Source organism: Emys orbicularis, chromosome 5, assembly GCF_028017835.1.
Source record: "Emys orbicularis isolate rEmyOrb1 chromosome 5, rEmyOrb1.hap1, whole genome shotgun sequence".
Lineage (NCBI taxonomy): Eukaryota > Metazoa > Chordata > Testudines > Emydidae > Emys > Emys orbicularis.
In genome coordinates, this window is record NC_088687.1 from 56,393,107 (window position 1) to 56,406,002 (window position 12,896).

General features: G+C 42.3%; 1 protein-coding gene across 1 annotated transcript in view; it reads right to left on the bottom strand.

The window, feature by feature from the left end:
- Positions 1 to 1,122: 1,122 nt before the first annotated feature.
- Positions 1,123 to 12,896, bottom strand: part of FREM3 (FRAS1 related extracellular matrix 3) — a 113,675-nt gene continuing 101,901 nt past the window's right edge. Inside the window, exons 16-24 of the mRNA XM_065405346.1 lie at positions 11,465 to 11,796; positions 8,619 to 8,811; positions 7,721 to 7,825; positions 7,339 to 7,466; positions 6,388 to 6,522; positions 4,610 to 4,736; positions 2,657 to 2,844; positions 2,425 to 2,571; positions 1,123 to 1,605 (exon numbers count right to left, since the gene is read on the bottom strand). Of these exons, the coding sequence (XP_065261418.1) occupies positions 1,123 to 1,605; positions 2,425 to 2,571; positions 2,657 to 2,844; positions 4,610 to 4,736; positions 6,388 to 6,522; positions 7,339 to 7,466; positions 7,721 to 7,825; positions 8,619 to 8,811; positions 11,465 to 11,796 (1,838 nt within the window). The remainder of the gene's footprint in view (positions 1,606 to 2,424; positions 2,572 to 2,656; positions 2,845 to 4,609; positions 4,737 to 6,387; positions 6,523 to 7,338; positions 7,467 to 7,720; positions 7,826 to 8,618; positions 8,812 to 11,464; positions 11,797 to 12,896) is intronic.

The following is a 12,896-nucleotide window of genomic DNA, read 5'->3' on the forward strand; positions in this document are numbered from 1 at the left end:
TTTGTGATTATTATAGAATATAATTGAGCTGGTATTGGGTAACACATTGCTGCTTGTTCAGTTGTTTTCTGTGTGAATAAATAACTCATCATGGGGTCCTCTTTCAGCCAAAGGTAGGAAACTAACTTGGGGGGGCGGGGGCAGGCATTTTCCAAAGCACCATTAGGCTAGTGTAGGATTTAATTTTTACTCAGCTTAATTACACAGATATGACTTCCAGCACCTAGTAAATAAGTCCAATGATAGTTAAGAGGTGGAATTCCCTCATCTTCCTCCTTAACCCATGACTCTGCCTATAGGAGCTTATAATTTACTGTAATCACTCAAATTTAAAAAGTGAATTCAAAGCAGTCTTTAGTAGTAATTGCCTAGATCAATGACACATTCCCATATACAACAAAGGACATTCTAAAATAGTTAGGGAGCAGCATCATGTTTGTAGTAAGTATTCTTCATTACCCTGAGAGTAATATTTACAGCCTTTACTGTTCCCTTAAATTACTAACATAAGCAAAGTACTGTATACTATTTTTCAAGTGGGTCAGGGTATGGTCCTAAAACCTGTTGGCTACACAAATGTAGAACAAAATTCTTCTTTGATAATCACAGCAGATGAGTCCAATAATTCTGATCTTCCCACAGGTCTCACTAGCAGATTTGTTTGGCACTGACATCTCTATGAGGATCTGAGAGGAGAATTTATTGATTTTCTTCCACAGAGATTTATGAAATTTTCACTATACATAGTGCTGTTTTTCTTTTCACAAAAATAAATCTATACAGTAGCAACTGAACCTCAATTTCCCTTTAAAGTACATCAGGTTTACAGAGTGGCTATAACGGTACATACACTGGTTCTTAAAAGCAAATGCTGGTTTAAAAAACACTGTGTCCCAGTGTCACCTCTTGTTCCTGGAAAATGGTTTTGAACTCTAAATCAGTCATTCACACTTGAACCTAATACAAATCTGCTGGGCCACTTCTGTTTTTTAGTAGTAACATGACCCAACCACAGCAGGCAATTCCATGTCTGTGCAAAGTAGGCAGCCAGACACACCTGAGTTTGCTTTTGTAATTAAATGACATCTTAGAAGGATAGAGAACTCAGTTTTGAAAAGCCCCCTACACTTCAGAACTGTCATTGCTGCTGCTGGAGTAGGTGACAGATGATTTCCTCTTTCTAGGAGAGGGCTGTCCCCTCTGCTTCAGCAGAAATATAATAACTACCACCATGCCCATCAGAAGCAGCAGCCCACCTGCCCCTCCCAGAACAGGCAAAATGCTGTTTTCAGAGTCTCTACCAGCGATTTCCAATACTGGCCTTTGATAGGGCTCACCTGCCAGGAACTGATCATTCTGGGTGATTTTACTGGAATGGTAGAGGGCTATATGCTGAATATTTGTGCCCCTGTTTTTATTTGTTCCAATGTCTTGCGCAACGGTGGGGCCATCATCAGGATTGGCTCTCCGACTGCGCTTCAGGTTCCTGGTGCTGCTGAGTGTCTGGTGATGCTCTAGGCTTCTCTTGCCCATGCCTCGGTTAGCATTCTCTCTTGACCTAACCATGTAAATTGTATGAATGTACCACTCTCGTCCTGCTGCTACCTTTGAACAAAACAAAAAAACCCTCTTTACTATAAATTGAAATCACAAAATGATAAACAGTAACTTGCAATGTCTGTAGCCAGAGGGCTCTGCACCGCTTTCAAGTAAAAGTACTTTTTCCAGTTGCTAATACCTTCAAACCAGGTTCTTCAATTTTTACTTCTCTATAAAAGCATCTCTAGGTTAAGCTTAGTAACACCGTTGGCTCTAGTTTCTGCTCCCAGTCACAAAGCCATGCAATCTCATTGCTTTCAGCAGTTTGCACCCAGATAGCTCAAACTTAGGGCTTGTCTACAGTATGCCACAGCACGACTTGTAGAGCACTCCAAAATACTGTGTGGACACTGAACTCAAAGGTACTTAATTCGCTTTAATGCAGTCTTTCCAACAGGACCATGTTAACATGAACCAGGTACCTTTTTATGCCAGCAGCATCCACACAGGGCAGTTACAGCGCAACATTTTGATGTGCTTTGGAATTCACCCTCCCCATTGTCTACACTGTGGCACAGCACAGACCATGCTGATGGTACACAAGAAACAAAATCTAGCTCTCTCTCTTACCTGTGCTGAATCTATAGGACTAGCAGTAGTAAAAAGCAGTACAAATGACTATAAATGCACCCAGAGAGCTGATCCATTGAGTAAGAAGGTAGAAAGCTACAATTTTTTAAAATGGCTAATTCATACAAGCAAAATATTGAAAAGCGCTAATGAGTCGGGAGAGGAAGCACCAATGTAGTCCATGATGATAAAGTGAAGATAATATCCTTTTCCCATGAGTAGCTTTTTGTACAACATAAATACCTGAGGACTTACCTGAAAGAGAGGAGAGGATGACAGGCTGAAACCATCCGAACCAGGCTGCTTTACTAAAGGAAAAGCATCTGCATGATCAATAGCTAATTTAGCGTGAAACTTCACATTTCCAAACACTTCTGCCTGGGTCTCAGGTTGAGCTTTATCCTGGGGGAGTGAATAGAATATTACCAGATTGCTATTTTCAAGCTTTATTTCTAAATTACTCTGTGTGAACTAACTATTTACATACCAGGATCTTGACTCTGTACAGTAAGCTAGGTGAGTCAGCCAGGCATCCGTATTCCCTATTCTCCGGACTGTATTTGGGCACATATCCATCAGCCCCAGTGCACAGAAACACCTTCTCAATGTTACAAATGAAAGAGTCTCCTAAATTCTGAACAGGGTCCACCATCACTCGGCCATAAATTTCAGACCCTAATAAAGCAAATTAAACACTTGGTAACCACACAGGAAGTAATTCATTTCATGTTGTACAAACAATGGTACATAATAATAAAACCAATGCAATGAGACCTATGGCTGTGTAGTCCGGAAATGATCATGTTAAGGTCTCAATTGCCTGTATGCATGTAGTTGAATATAGTACCTTTATTACTGATTTAACACTGGCTACTAATCTGCACTAGTTACTGCATTGTAAACAGTGTTTCCTGGGAAAGCAGACTTTTTCCCCCCTTCGCACTAGGGGGCAACCCATAGCCACGTAAAAAGGTATCCAACATGATAGCTATTATGCTCAAGTAACAAACTACTGATCTATGCAGTGTTCATGGGTGGCAGGTTTGTAGACATTTTGGTGGTGCCCAGAACCCGCCCCTCCCAACTCCCTAAGGCTCTGGGAGGGAGTTTGGGGTGCAGGTCCTGGGCTGGGGCAGAGGGTGGGTGAGGGGTGCAGGCTCTGGGATGGAGTTTGGGTGCAGGCGCTGGACTGGGGGGTGTAGGAGGGGGTGGGGGTGCAGGCTCTGGGAGGGAGTTTGGGGGCAGGAGGGGGTGCAGGGGTGAGGGCTGTGGGGCTGAGGATGAGGGGTTTGGGGTGTGGGATGAGGGGTTTGGAGTGTTGGAGAGGCTCAGGGCTAGGGCAGAAGGGCAGGGTAAGGGCAGCCTGCCCTGCCATTAGCGGATGGGAGGAGGGGCACTAGGATCCTGGGGCAGCAGACAGCAGTTGATGCCGGGAGCCGATGTAGTGTAGGATACCACTCCTGTAGTGTAGGATACCACTCCGCGTAGGAATGTGCTACACCGGCAGCACAAGCAGGCACGGGAGAGGCACGCGCCGCTTTCAGGCAGGGACGCAGTGGGGCGGGGGGGGGGGGGGGGGGGAGAAACGTGCGGGGGGAGGGGCCCGCTCCAGGCAGGGCTGGGGGAGAGACCCAGCTCCAAATATTGGTGGAGCAGAGCCACTAGCCCTGAATATTCTTGGAGCCCGGGCACTGCAAAAGAATATAACTCGCAGCCTATGGCAGTGTTGGTGTAGTCAGGTCCATCCCAGGATATTAGAGAGACAAGGAGAGTGAGGTAATATCTTGAATTGGATCAACCTCTGTTGGTGAGAGAGACAAGCTTTTGAGCTTATACAGAGCTGGTCCAATACAAGATATTACCTCACCCCCTAGTCTCTCTAACAGACTGATCTAGCAGACTATCTTGGTTTCACAAGGAGGTCTTGTGTTGGAGACCAGTTACGTACATAATGAATTGTGCTGTAATGTTGGTATAACTGAACTTTATTATGAATCCCTGAAGCACATCCAGAACTCCAGTCAGTGCACAATGTGAATGTAGGTAACGTGTGCTCAAATCTTTGAACTGGCTTCCTGTTTCTGGTTGCAATTCAGTGTGGTGGTGACTGTTACAGGTGAGGCTCTCAGTTACTTGAAGGAGTGAGCTGTACTTTTCTGGTGGTAGGATCTTCCCAATTAAGAGGCCCCATCTGTTTTGAATTTGCTCACACCAGAGCTACAGTCTAACAACATTCAGGGCAAGAATCATTTGTTTTGTTTAGCCTTTGATAAACATTTAGAAATCCCACACCCACCACACAGATGCCTCTGTAATAGGTGTTATAGAAATGAGTAAAAGAAACGTTCAATTATTGTTAAAAGTAGTTCTATTTCCGTGTCCACAGCAGATTAGCAATGTTTAGTACAATGGGGTGCAGGCTACTAAAAGATGTATTTACCTTCAGCAAATGCCACATCCATTCCTTCCCCAAATCCCATGGAGCCATTGGATATCCAGAGCTCCTTCTTGGACAGCAGTAACATTTGGGTATTAAGAGTGAACTCAGCCGCTACTGGGTCACTGACCTGTGGCAAAAAAAACAACAACAAAGCTCTGAAATCTAGCTACAGTTTTACAAATGTCAGTGTTTACTGCAGATTCCGTGATGTTCAGCTAATCGGATCACTCAATACTCTGTACATCTCAAATCCTAACATAAAATTAATACATGCAGGGTTGCTGTACAGGATAAAATGGGATAAAATCATCCTTTAAGAGCTGTATGAGTTCTGGCACTGGTCCCATGAATGATAATGTGTCGTGAAGAAGATCTGTGTAGCTTTAAAAACTCTCTCTTTCAGCCCATGTTCGTCTAATGTGCACCTTGCCGCCACTCCTTCCTTCTGGGGCTACCACCCCGCTTCTCCTACGCCTGTCGAACCAGGTGGGGTGGCATCGACTCTAGGAGTCAGAGCATGACCAGTGAAGCTGGATTGATTACACCAACTCATTTCACATATGCCAAACAATCAATAATGACTTTTGGTCATATTCAAACTAACGACCTAATCTTCATGTGCCACAACCCAATCCCCTGAGTTATGTTCCTCCATGTATTAAATTATTAATTCAGGAAAAAAGCCAAACCCTACTGCTATAACCTTAATATTGCATATTTGCATAGGTCTGAAAATAATTCAAAATTATTCACACAGCAACCCTAACCCCTTCTTTAGCACATAAATCATTGTACAAAGTGTTAACTTCCTCTATGTACCTCTATGAGTAATGACTATGCTACTGTGGAAGGCATATTTTTTAGTTTCTTGACCGTGTCTGCTTAGAGCCATAATGCTGATTTGGTACATTTTTTTCATTTAATTAATTAGCATATAATAAATAAGAGTCCTATTTACACTGACACAGATTTTTCAAAACTGGGTGCCTAAAATTAAGCATACAAATTCTTACTTAGGCACCAACGTTAGGGGCCTAATTTTTAAAAAGATGAGCACTCTGCAACTCCCATTGAAATCAATAGGTACTGTTGGGTGTGTAGCATTTTTAAAAATCATGCACTAATTTAGGTGCCGACATAAGGATTTACAAGCCTAAATTTAAGATGTTTGAAAATTACGGCCACACTGCAGTTTAGTGGGAAGACAAGTGCTTACCCTCTTGCTTACCCTGCTACCTAGATGCTCCTTCTTTCAACAGAAAGGGAGAATCTGGTACACATAAGACATCCTATAAGAGGTAATTCATGGGATGCTATATTCATTCATACCATTTAATTACTTTCATAAGCACAGGAATATTCTGATTTAAACAGGCACATGTCCGTGACAAATTTGAATGGAGTGTCAAATGTACAGGCCTGATTTCCCACTCCATTACAACCAGGGTCACCTCAGTGTATTTCCATAAAATTAAGCTGAGTCTCAGCATTAAAAAAAGCTGGGGTTCTAATGCTACTTGTTATGAAAACAAATGATCTTATTTTCAGTCTGCTCAATTTCTAATATCCATGAACAGCTCTCATAAACATGGTGTAAAAATGATGAAGTAGTTGAGGCATAGGCTATAATAAATTGTGAAGGAAGCAAATGAAAAATATTAGTTTAATTGTCATGGCACAGTGTGAGATACACCTGACAAACACAGCTCTACAGCAATTTGAATGCACTAAGACAAGTAAGGCATTTAAATAGGTAACCTTAAATAAAAATGCTGTACCTGTTGGAATCTGATATCCACTTCAAAGATGACTGGTTCCCATGGGTTACAGATGATAGGAAGGGTATATTCCTGGTTGGGTGCAGCAGTACATGGGATACATTTTACAGTGTAAGTACCAGAATAGTCTCGTACCTAGCACACACACACACACAAAATATCCACAATATTAGAAAGCAAACCCTTCTCCATAGTCTCTGAACAACCAGAGCTTCAGTTCAAAATACAGGGCACTGCCACTACTTTATTGTAATCCTTCAGTCTAAACAACATGTATATTAAAAAGCATAGATCTTCTATCTGTTATCTTCCTACTTAACAGTGTCGTATGTACACAAGGACACCCAATTGTAAATACTTTTCTCAGGGAAGCAGGACAGTTCAATCAATAGGAGCCAGAACTGGGAGTCAGGAGACCCGAGTTCTAGTCTGAGCTTTGTAACTGACCTGCATATTGAAAGAGCTATTAAATAATTTCTTCTTTTCCATAATTTTCCTGTTTTAGCCAATCCAACCCTAGGCCCCAGACCTGCATTGTAATCCACACAGCCCACCTGCACAGATTACAATGTAGAATCAGGGCCATGATTGTACCTATTTACTTACATGACTCCCATTACTGTAGCATCAGATTTCTCTGGCAATGACTCCCTCTGGACAAGTCACTTAAACTCTGTCTTATCTTAGGCAAATCATTTACTCTTCTTTTCCCCCATCTGTATACTGGGGATAATAATATCTATACACCTCACCAGGGAGTTGTGATCATTCATTATGTAAAAGTAAAGCAGCTGGAAGCTGGCAAGCATTAAATGATCATTTTTGTTATATCCTTGATCAAATCTATGTGAACAGACACTGATTGATTTTGTAGAACAGCTTTCATCGGAACAGAAGTAAATCCTGCATATTGCAGTCTCCCCAAATTCCCCACTCTGAATGGGAACTCACAGCAAAGTCTGAGCTAAAGCTCCACTGCTGCACAGGCTGGTGGAAGGTTGGCTCACTTCGTAACAGACTCAGTGTGAAGGTGAGGTCAGGATGGTCAGCAGACATCACCATTGATGACAGAGAAGTACCTGTAGAAGCAAAGGGTGAGTTATATCCTGGAAGGGATCAGCATCAATCAGCACACAGTGACAGAGGCAACAAGATGACACAAAGGAATCTCTGCCATCCCTGAAAAGAATGGTTTCAATTTCTTTTCCCCCCCATCTGTTGAAAGATGCTCTTTGTTATAAAACACCTCCCTTCCGTTGGGAACAGACAGTGCTCCCGATGTCTGTCATGTCTCCTGGAGATACTGGTCCAGGAGAAGAGACCAGGTACTTACCTGGGTGAGACATTACAAGCTGTCCTCGGAACCGAATCTGAGTCCTGAAATTCACCACCAATCGCCCTTCATCATTGATTTGCATGCTGGTTGGGTAGAGGGAACCTAGACAGAAAAAAGCCATTGTGTCTACAGAGAAGGGTTTTTGGTTTCCTTTTTGAAAGAAAGGCTCTTTGCTAGTTTCAGTATTTGGAGAAATGAAATAGGTTGCTAAGTTCTGGCACTCTCTGGATGATCTAAACCCTCCTGCATTATAGAACCTTACTGTGACAGATATTCAGACTAATTGACTTTAATAGAACCAAGGGTCTGCTCCACTGGGACAGATTCTGAGTTACATTGATATAAATCAGGGGTAACTCAACTGAAGTAAATGGAATTACACGGTTGTAAAACAAGTAGCAGTGGGAGTAGAATCAGATCCACTGAGTTTTTCTTCAAGCTTTACTACAAAGGCTTCTGGCTCAATTTCCAGTAGGATCCCTCTTTTGCTGGCACTCAACCATTTCCATTAACACAGGGGCTTGTCCATTGTTTTGTAAACCTACATCCATCCAGCACTCTAGGGGTTTACCCTCCTAAATATGGCCTCTGTTATCTATTTCTAAAATGGGGCTGCCTATTGTTTTTACTCATTCTGTGGTAGATTTAAAGGGATATATATTTGGGAAAACTTTTAAAATATCTAATTCAACAACATATGGAATTAAAAACAAACAACCTTATTCCTTGGGTATTTTAATAGTGGGAATTGGCCTTGATGCTGTTTTTTGTGCGATTCTCAAGGCCAGGAGGTGTCTTGATTAATCACACAAACTGCCATACGCTTCCCCCAGGAAGGAAGAGGGCCATGATGGGACAGAGTCTAAAAATAAGAAGGAAAGCAGCAAGAACTGACCTTGGAGCTCTGATTCCGGTGGGCTGCCTATGCCATCTTTCCACAGGATGGCGGTATCATATACAAAGGTGAGTCTCAGTTCAGACTGCAAGTCCAAGTGCTGCCAGCCACCAATGGCAGCAGGAGAGTGAAAGATGTAGGAGACATAGAGGGGCACCCGCAGTGTGACATAGGATTGCACCAGATTTAACACCTGAAAACCATTGGGGCAGAAGGTTACTGCACTCGTGTCTAATGCTGAGAAGTTAGTTGCCAAACTTTCATTCTAACTTTCATTGTACTTTGCTAACCATAAGAAAACACCTCATTCACTTTTATATCTTCAATTAGTCAAATGTATGGAAATGTCTCTTTTTTTTGCCATTTGCATTGCTTACATTTCAGATCTTGCACACATTTTACTCGGTGTGTTTACAAATCTACTTTCCGCCATTGGGAGCGACTCCCAGTGCATGTCAAAGGAAGAGAGTTATGGCTCAGGCTGAAGCACATCAGCTCGGGCCACACATCTCGCAAGATACAAGACATGCTAGCATTGACCTGAGAGTTATTCCAAATGCTACAGTCGTTCTGGGCTATATAGACATATCCATTATGGAATTAGTACTCGCAAGCTCACCTTCACTAGTGAACTCTGGTACACTTCAGCCCAAGACTCTGGAAATGAAACTAAGCTCTGGAAATGCACTAAGCTCTTCCTTAGTCAAAGCTCCTTTTCAAACTGACACAGCTGATGTCTTCTCAGAATTAGCACTAGCAAAGTTTTGTTTCTTTTTGTTTTGTTTCTTTCAGAATTGATTACAAGTTACATGGTGTTAGAGATGGACTGCATGAAAACACAGATTTGACAACCACATACTTTTGGGGCACTGAAAAACAGAACGTGGATCGAGAACCCAATTTTGCAAATGGCACCTGTCTTTATAGTATATTGAACCAAAATTCCAGACTGGAGTCTCTCCTCTGTTTTATCCATGATGGGGTTGGAGTGGGAGAGTCTATAGCTATATACACATACATACATACATACATACATACATACACACACACAATTATGACAGAAACAAATGCTCCCACCATCTTGCTAACAACAAAGCACCTCAACACAGGAGAATGAACCATGTGTTGTAATCAGGGCCTGATTCAGGGAATATAGAGCCAGAGATGCTCTGAGGACCTTAGCATCATATATTAAATGACATTATGAGTGGCCAGGGGACTTTTCATTTTTGGGGGGCCCCTCAAGCTCTAGTCCCATTGGACTTTTCATTATGGTGACTGATTATAATGGAACTCAATTATATCAAGGCCTTTTCTAAACCACCACTGGGTGCAGTTGCTGGCACGTCTGGACTTTGTTGGACATTCTAGTGACTCATACATAATAAAGTCTGGGATCATGGCCGGTTATGCTCAGGAAAGTGGATGTGTGCGCGCGTGTGGTGTTCTTTTGTTTTTGTTTTTAATTCCCCAGCATCCAGGCCTCTGGCTATGTTCTGTCACCTGTCTGGCAGCACTACCAAGGTGCAGTCATTGCTAAAATGATTGAGCACTGTGACTCTGTCAATAATTAGAACTTCCAATTTAGGAACGGCTGAAGGGGTGCCTTTGCTTTCCATAGCAAACAAGCACACAAGAGAGTTATAAGGCTTCTGACAATATGTTATGTATATATTGTCGACAGGGCCAAATTCTGCCTTTGTTTGCATCAGTGTAGCAATTAAAGATAATTTGGCTGATATTGTGTGTGCGTACACACTTGGAAGAAGAAATATTTTGGGTCAACAAAAAGAGCTGAAATCTACAAGCACATTTACACCCAGGTTAGGAGCAGCAGCCAACAGGAATCACACACGGCTGTGTATGTGTAAAACCCACAGCATGCAGAGGTACAGTGCCCAACAGTACTGCTCCCACCTAGTAATAAAATAAATAATAATACCACCTAGCTCTTGTGTTGTTTTTCATCAATAGATCTCAAAGTGCTTTTTAATGTATTTAAAACGGTGGGGAAAAGAAAATAAACAGCACAGAAACTCTTATAAAGGAGCAGTTGTTTTAAAACCAGATCTTGTCTCACTTCCTCGTTAGGTTAGTTGTCAGGGTTTACTAATGAACAGATCACTGCTTTTATTTAAGCCAGGAAAGCGTAGCATTCTATTAGAAGTCAGAGAGGAGTGAGGTGGCTCTTCTACTTTTCATCTCTCTCTTTATTTCCTCCTTACACTACTTCAGACAAAATCTAGAAAGGGGATTTGTGGTTATGCAAATAATCACCATGGCTATACTGGGCTAAATCTGCCAGTCCAACTGAGCTGCTCTCAGTACAGTATGGGTGGAAGGAATATAAAGGCAACCAGAAATCAGAAGGGTGCAAGGCGAGCTGGCCACACTCCCTACACCAGGTGTCAGGACATGCCATTATCCAGCTGGATGCCAGCATGCAATCTCCAACCGATTGGTGCAAAGAAGCCAGACTGGGAGCCAGGATCTGGCCCACTGTCTCTTCCCAGGGGTATTTCAGCAGAAGCTAAGGGCACTCAGCACTTCACTGGATTAGCCATTAGTGAGGAGACTAATTTAATGAGTGGAGCAACTGATGGAGAAGCTATTTATCAACAAATGAAATACAGAAAACTGAAAGGGTTCTGGGGACTTCTGAATGTCTCTAAATGGTTCTAAAGGAACGGTGCCCAGGACAGCTGAACCTTTCTTGTGAGAATTTGTATCAGGTGATCTGTATAGTGGCTAATGCTTTTCTTATTTATTTTATAAGTGTTTCTTGCTTGGACTTGGTTCTTCAACATTTCTGTCTCTGAGGCAAGTGCTTCCGCAGTGACACATACCTGGCCATCTGTGCCAATGGAGCCCCCGCAGTCAGTCAGTAGTTCAGACATAGCATAGTAGCTGTTGAACTCCCAGAGGCAGGCCTCCAGGTTGAGGTTACGGTAGAAACGCAAGGTCTTAGTAGATCGCAGAGAGTTGCTGTACTGGTAGGGTGAAGTTTCCCCAATCACTTCAGGGTTCTTAGTTTCATCTGTAATAAAACCATGTTTGGTCTGGATCTCATTATAATCCAGTAGGTTGGAGCACTTGTGGTTGCCCACACGAGTGCCATCAGGGCTAAGAGTCAGCTCGAAGTTGGATAACGGATGAGTTGAGATGACAGGCAGCATTCCTGAAACACAATGCACACAGTCCAATTAGCATTCTCAGCTGAAGAGACTGACTGGTCAAATGTTCTAAGCATCTTGCAAATATACTGACAATGCTGACATCATAAATGAGGTAGGGAAAACTTCATCCTTCTGCTACATGGGAACATTCTGAGGCTACAAGGCCATATGTATACTTCTGTACGTTTGTGAGTATGGAGACAGTATGTATGTCATGAATTCACCATGTTGTTCCAGAAGTAGATTCACTATGGACTATGAGTATGTGAAATATGCTATGTATATTAGCTGTGACTGTTTCAGGTGATCTTTTTTTTTGGTGGCTCACTATTTCTTGTCTATCAATGACCCTGAGTACAAAATCTATTGCTGACAGCAAATTTTACATTTCAGAAAAATTTGGCTTTGGCTGTTAAAGGGTTAAATGCAGATGTCCCTGCAACTGCCTAGGTACCCAGTCCCTGTCACTGTAGCAGTATAGCAATAATACCGAGAATTGCATGGAAACCTTGTTCATACTAGGAAACGGAAACATTGCTAACCATAGTTTTTTCAGCAATGCTTCAACCATGTACTGATATTGAAAAGGTTTTAGGCCTGAATGTATAGCAGACAAAGACATTTTGAACAGTTTCACTGAGTATTACCGAGACTCAAATATGCTTCCTACGATGGCATTGGAAATGATTTTTTCTTGCGAAGGCTAATGCCTATATTATCGCTGAAAACCATTTTCAGCAATGGCTCAGTTTCCTAACAAAGCCCAGTCTAGATAGGGTGTCCCTTGAACAAATGAAAGCAATTTCCATGGCAAACCTCTGTTCTGCAAACATAAGAGGTAAAGGCCTTGTCTACACTTTGAACCATGTAACTGTGTTACAAAACATTTAACACACATGGTTCTACTAGACCCACATAACAACTCCCTTGTTCAAAGATGGCTGTCAACCACATTTTCCCCCGATCATTCCAATCAGGCAGTTGCTAGCAGAGTTCTAACACACTGGTTTTTAGACCCATGATAGCCCAAACTGCAGCAGCAGTTTCTAAACATGAGGTTGATTCTCCTCTCACCTTGCTGTAAGTCAGGAATAATTCTGTT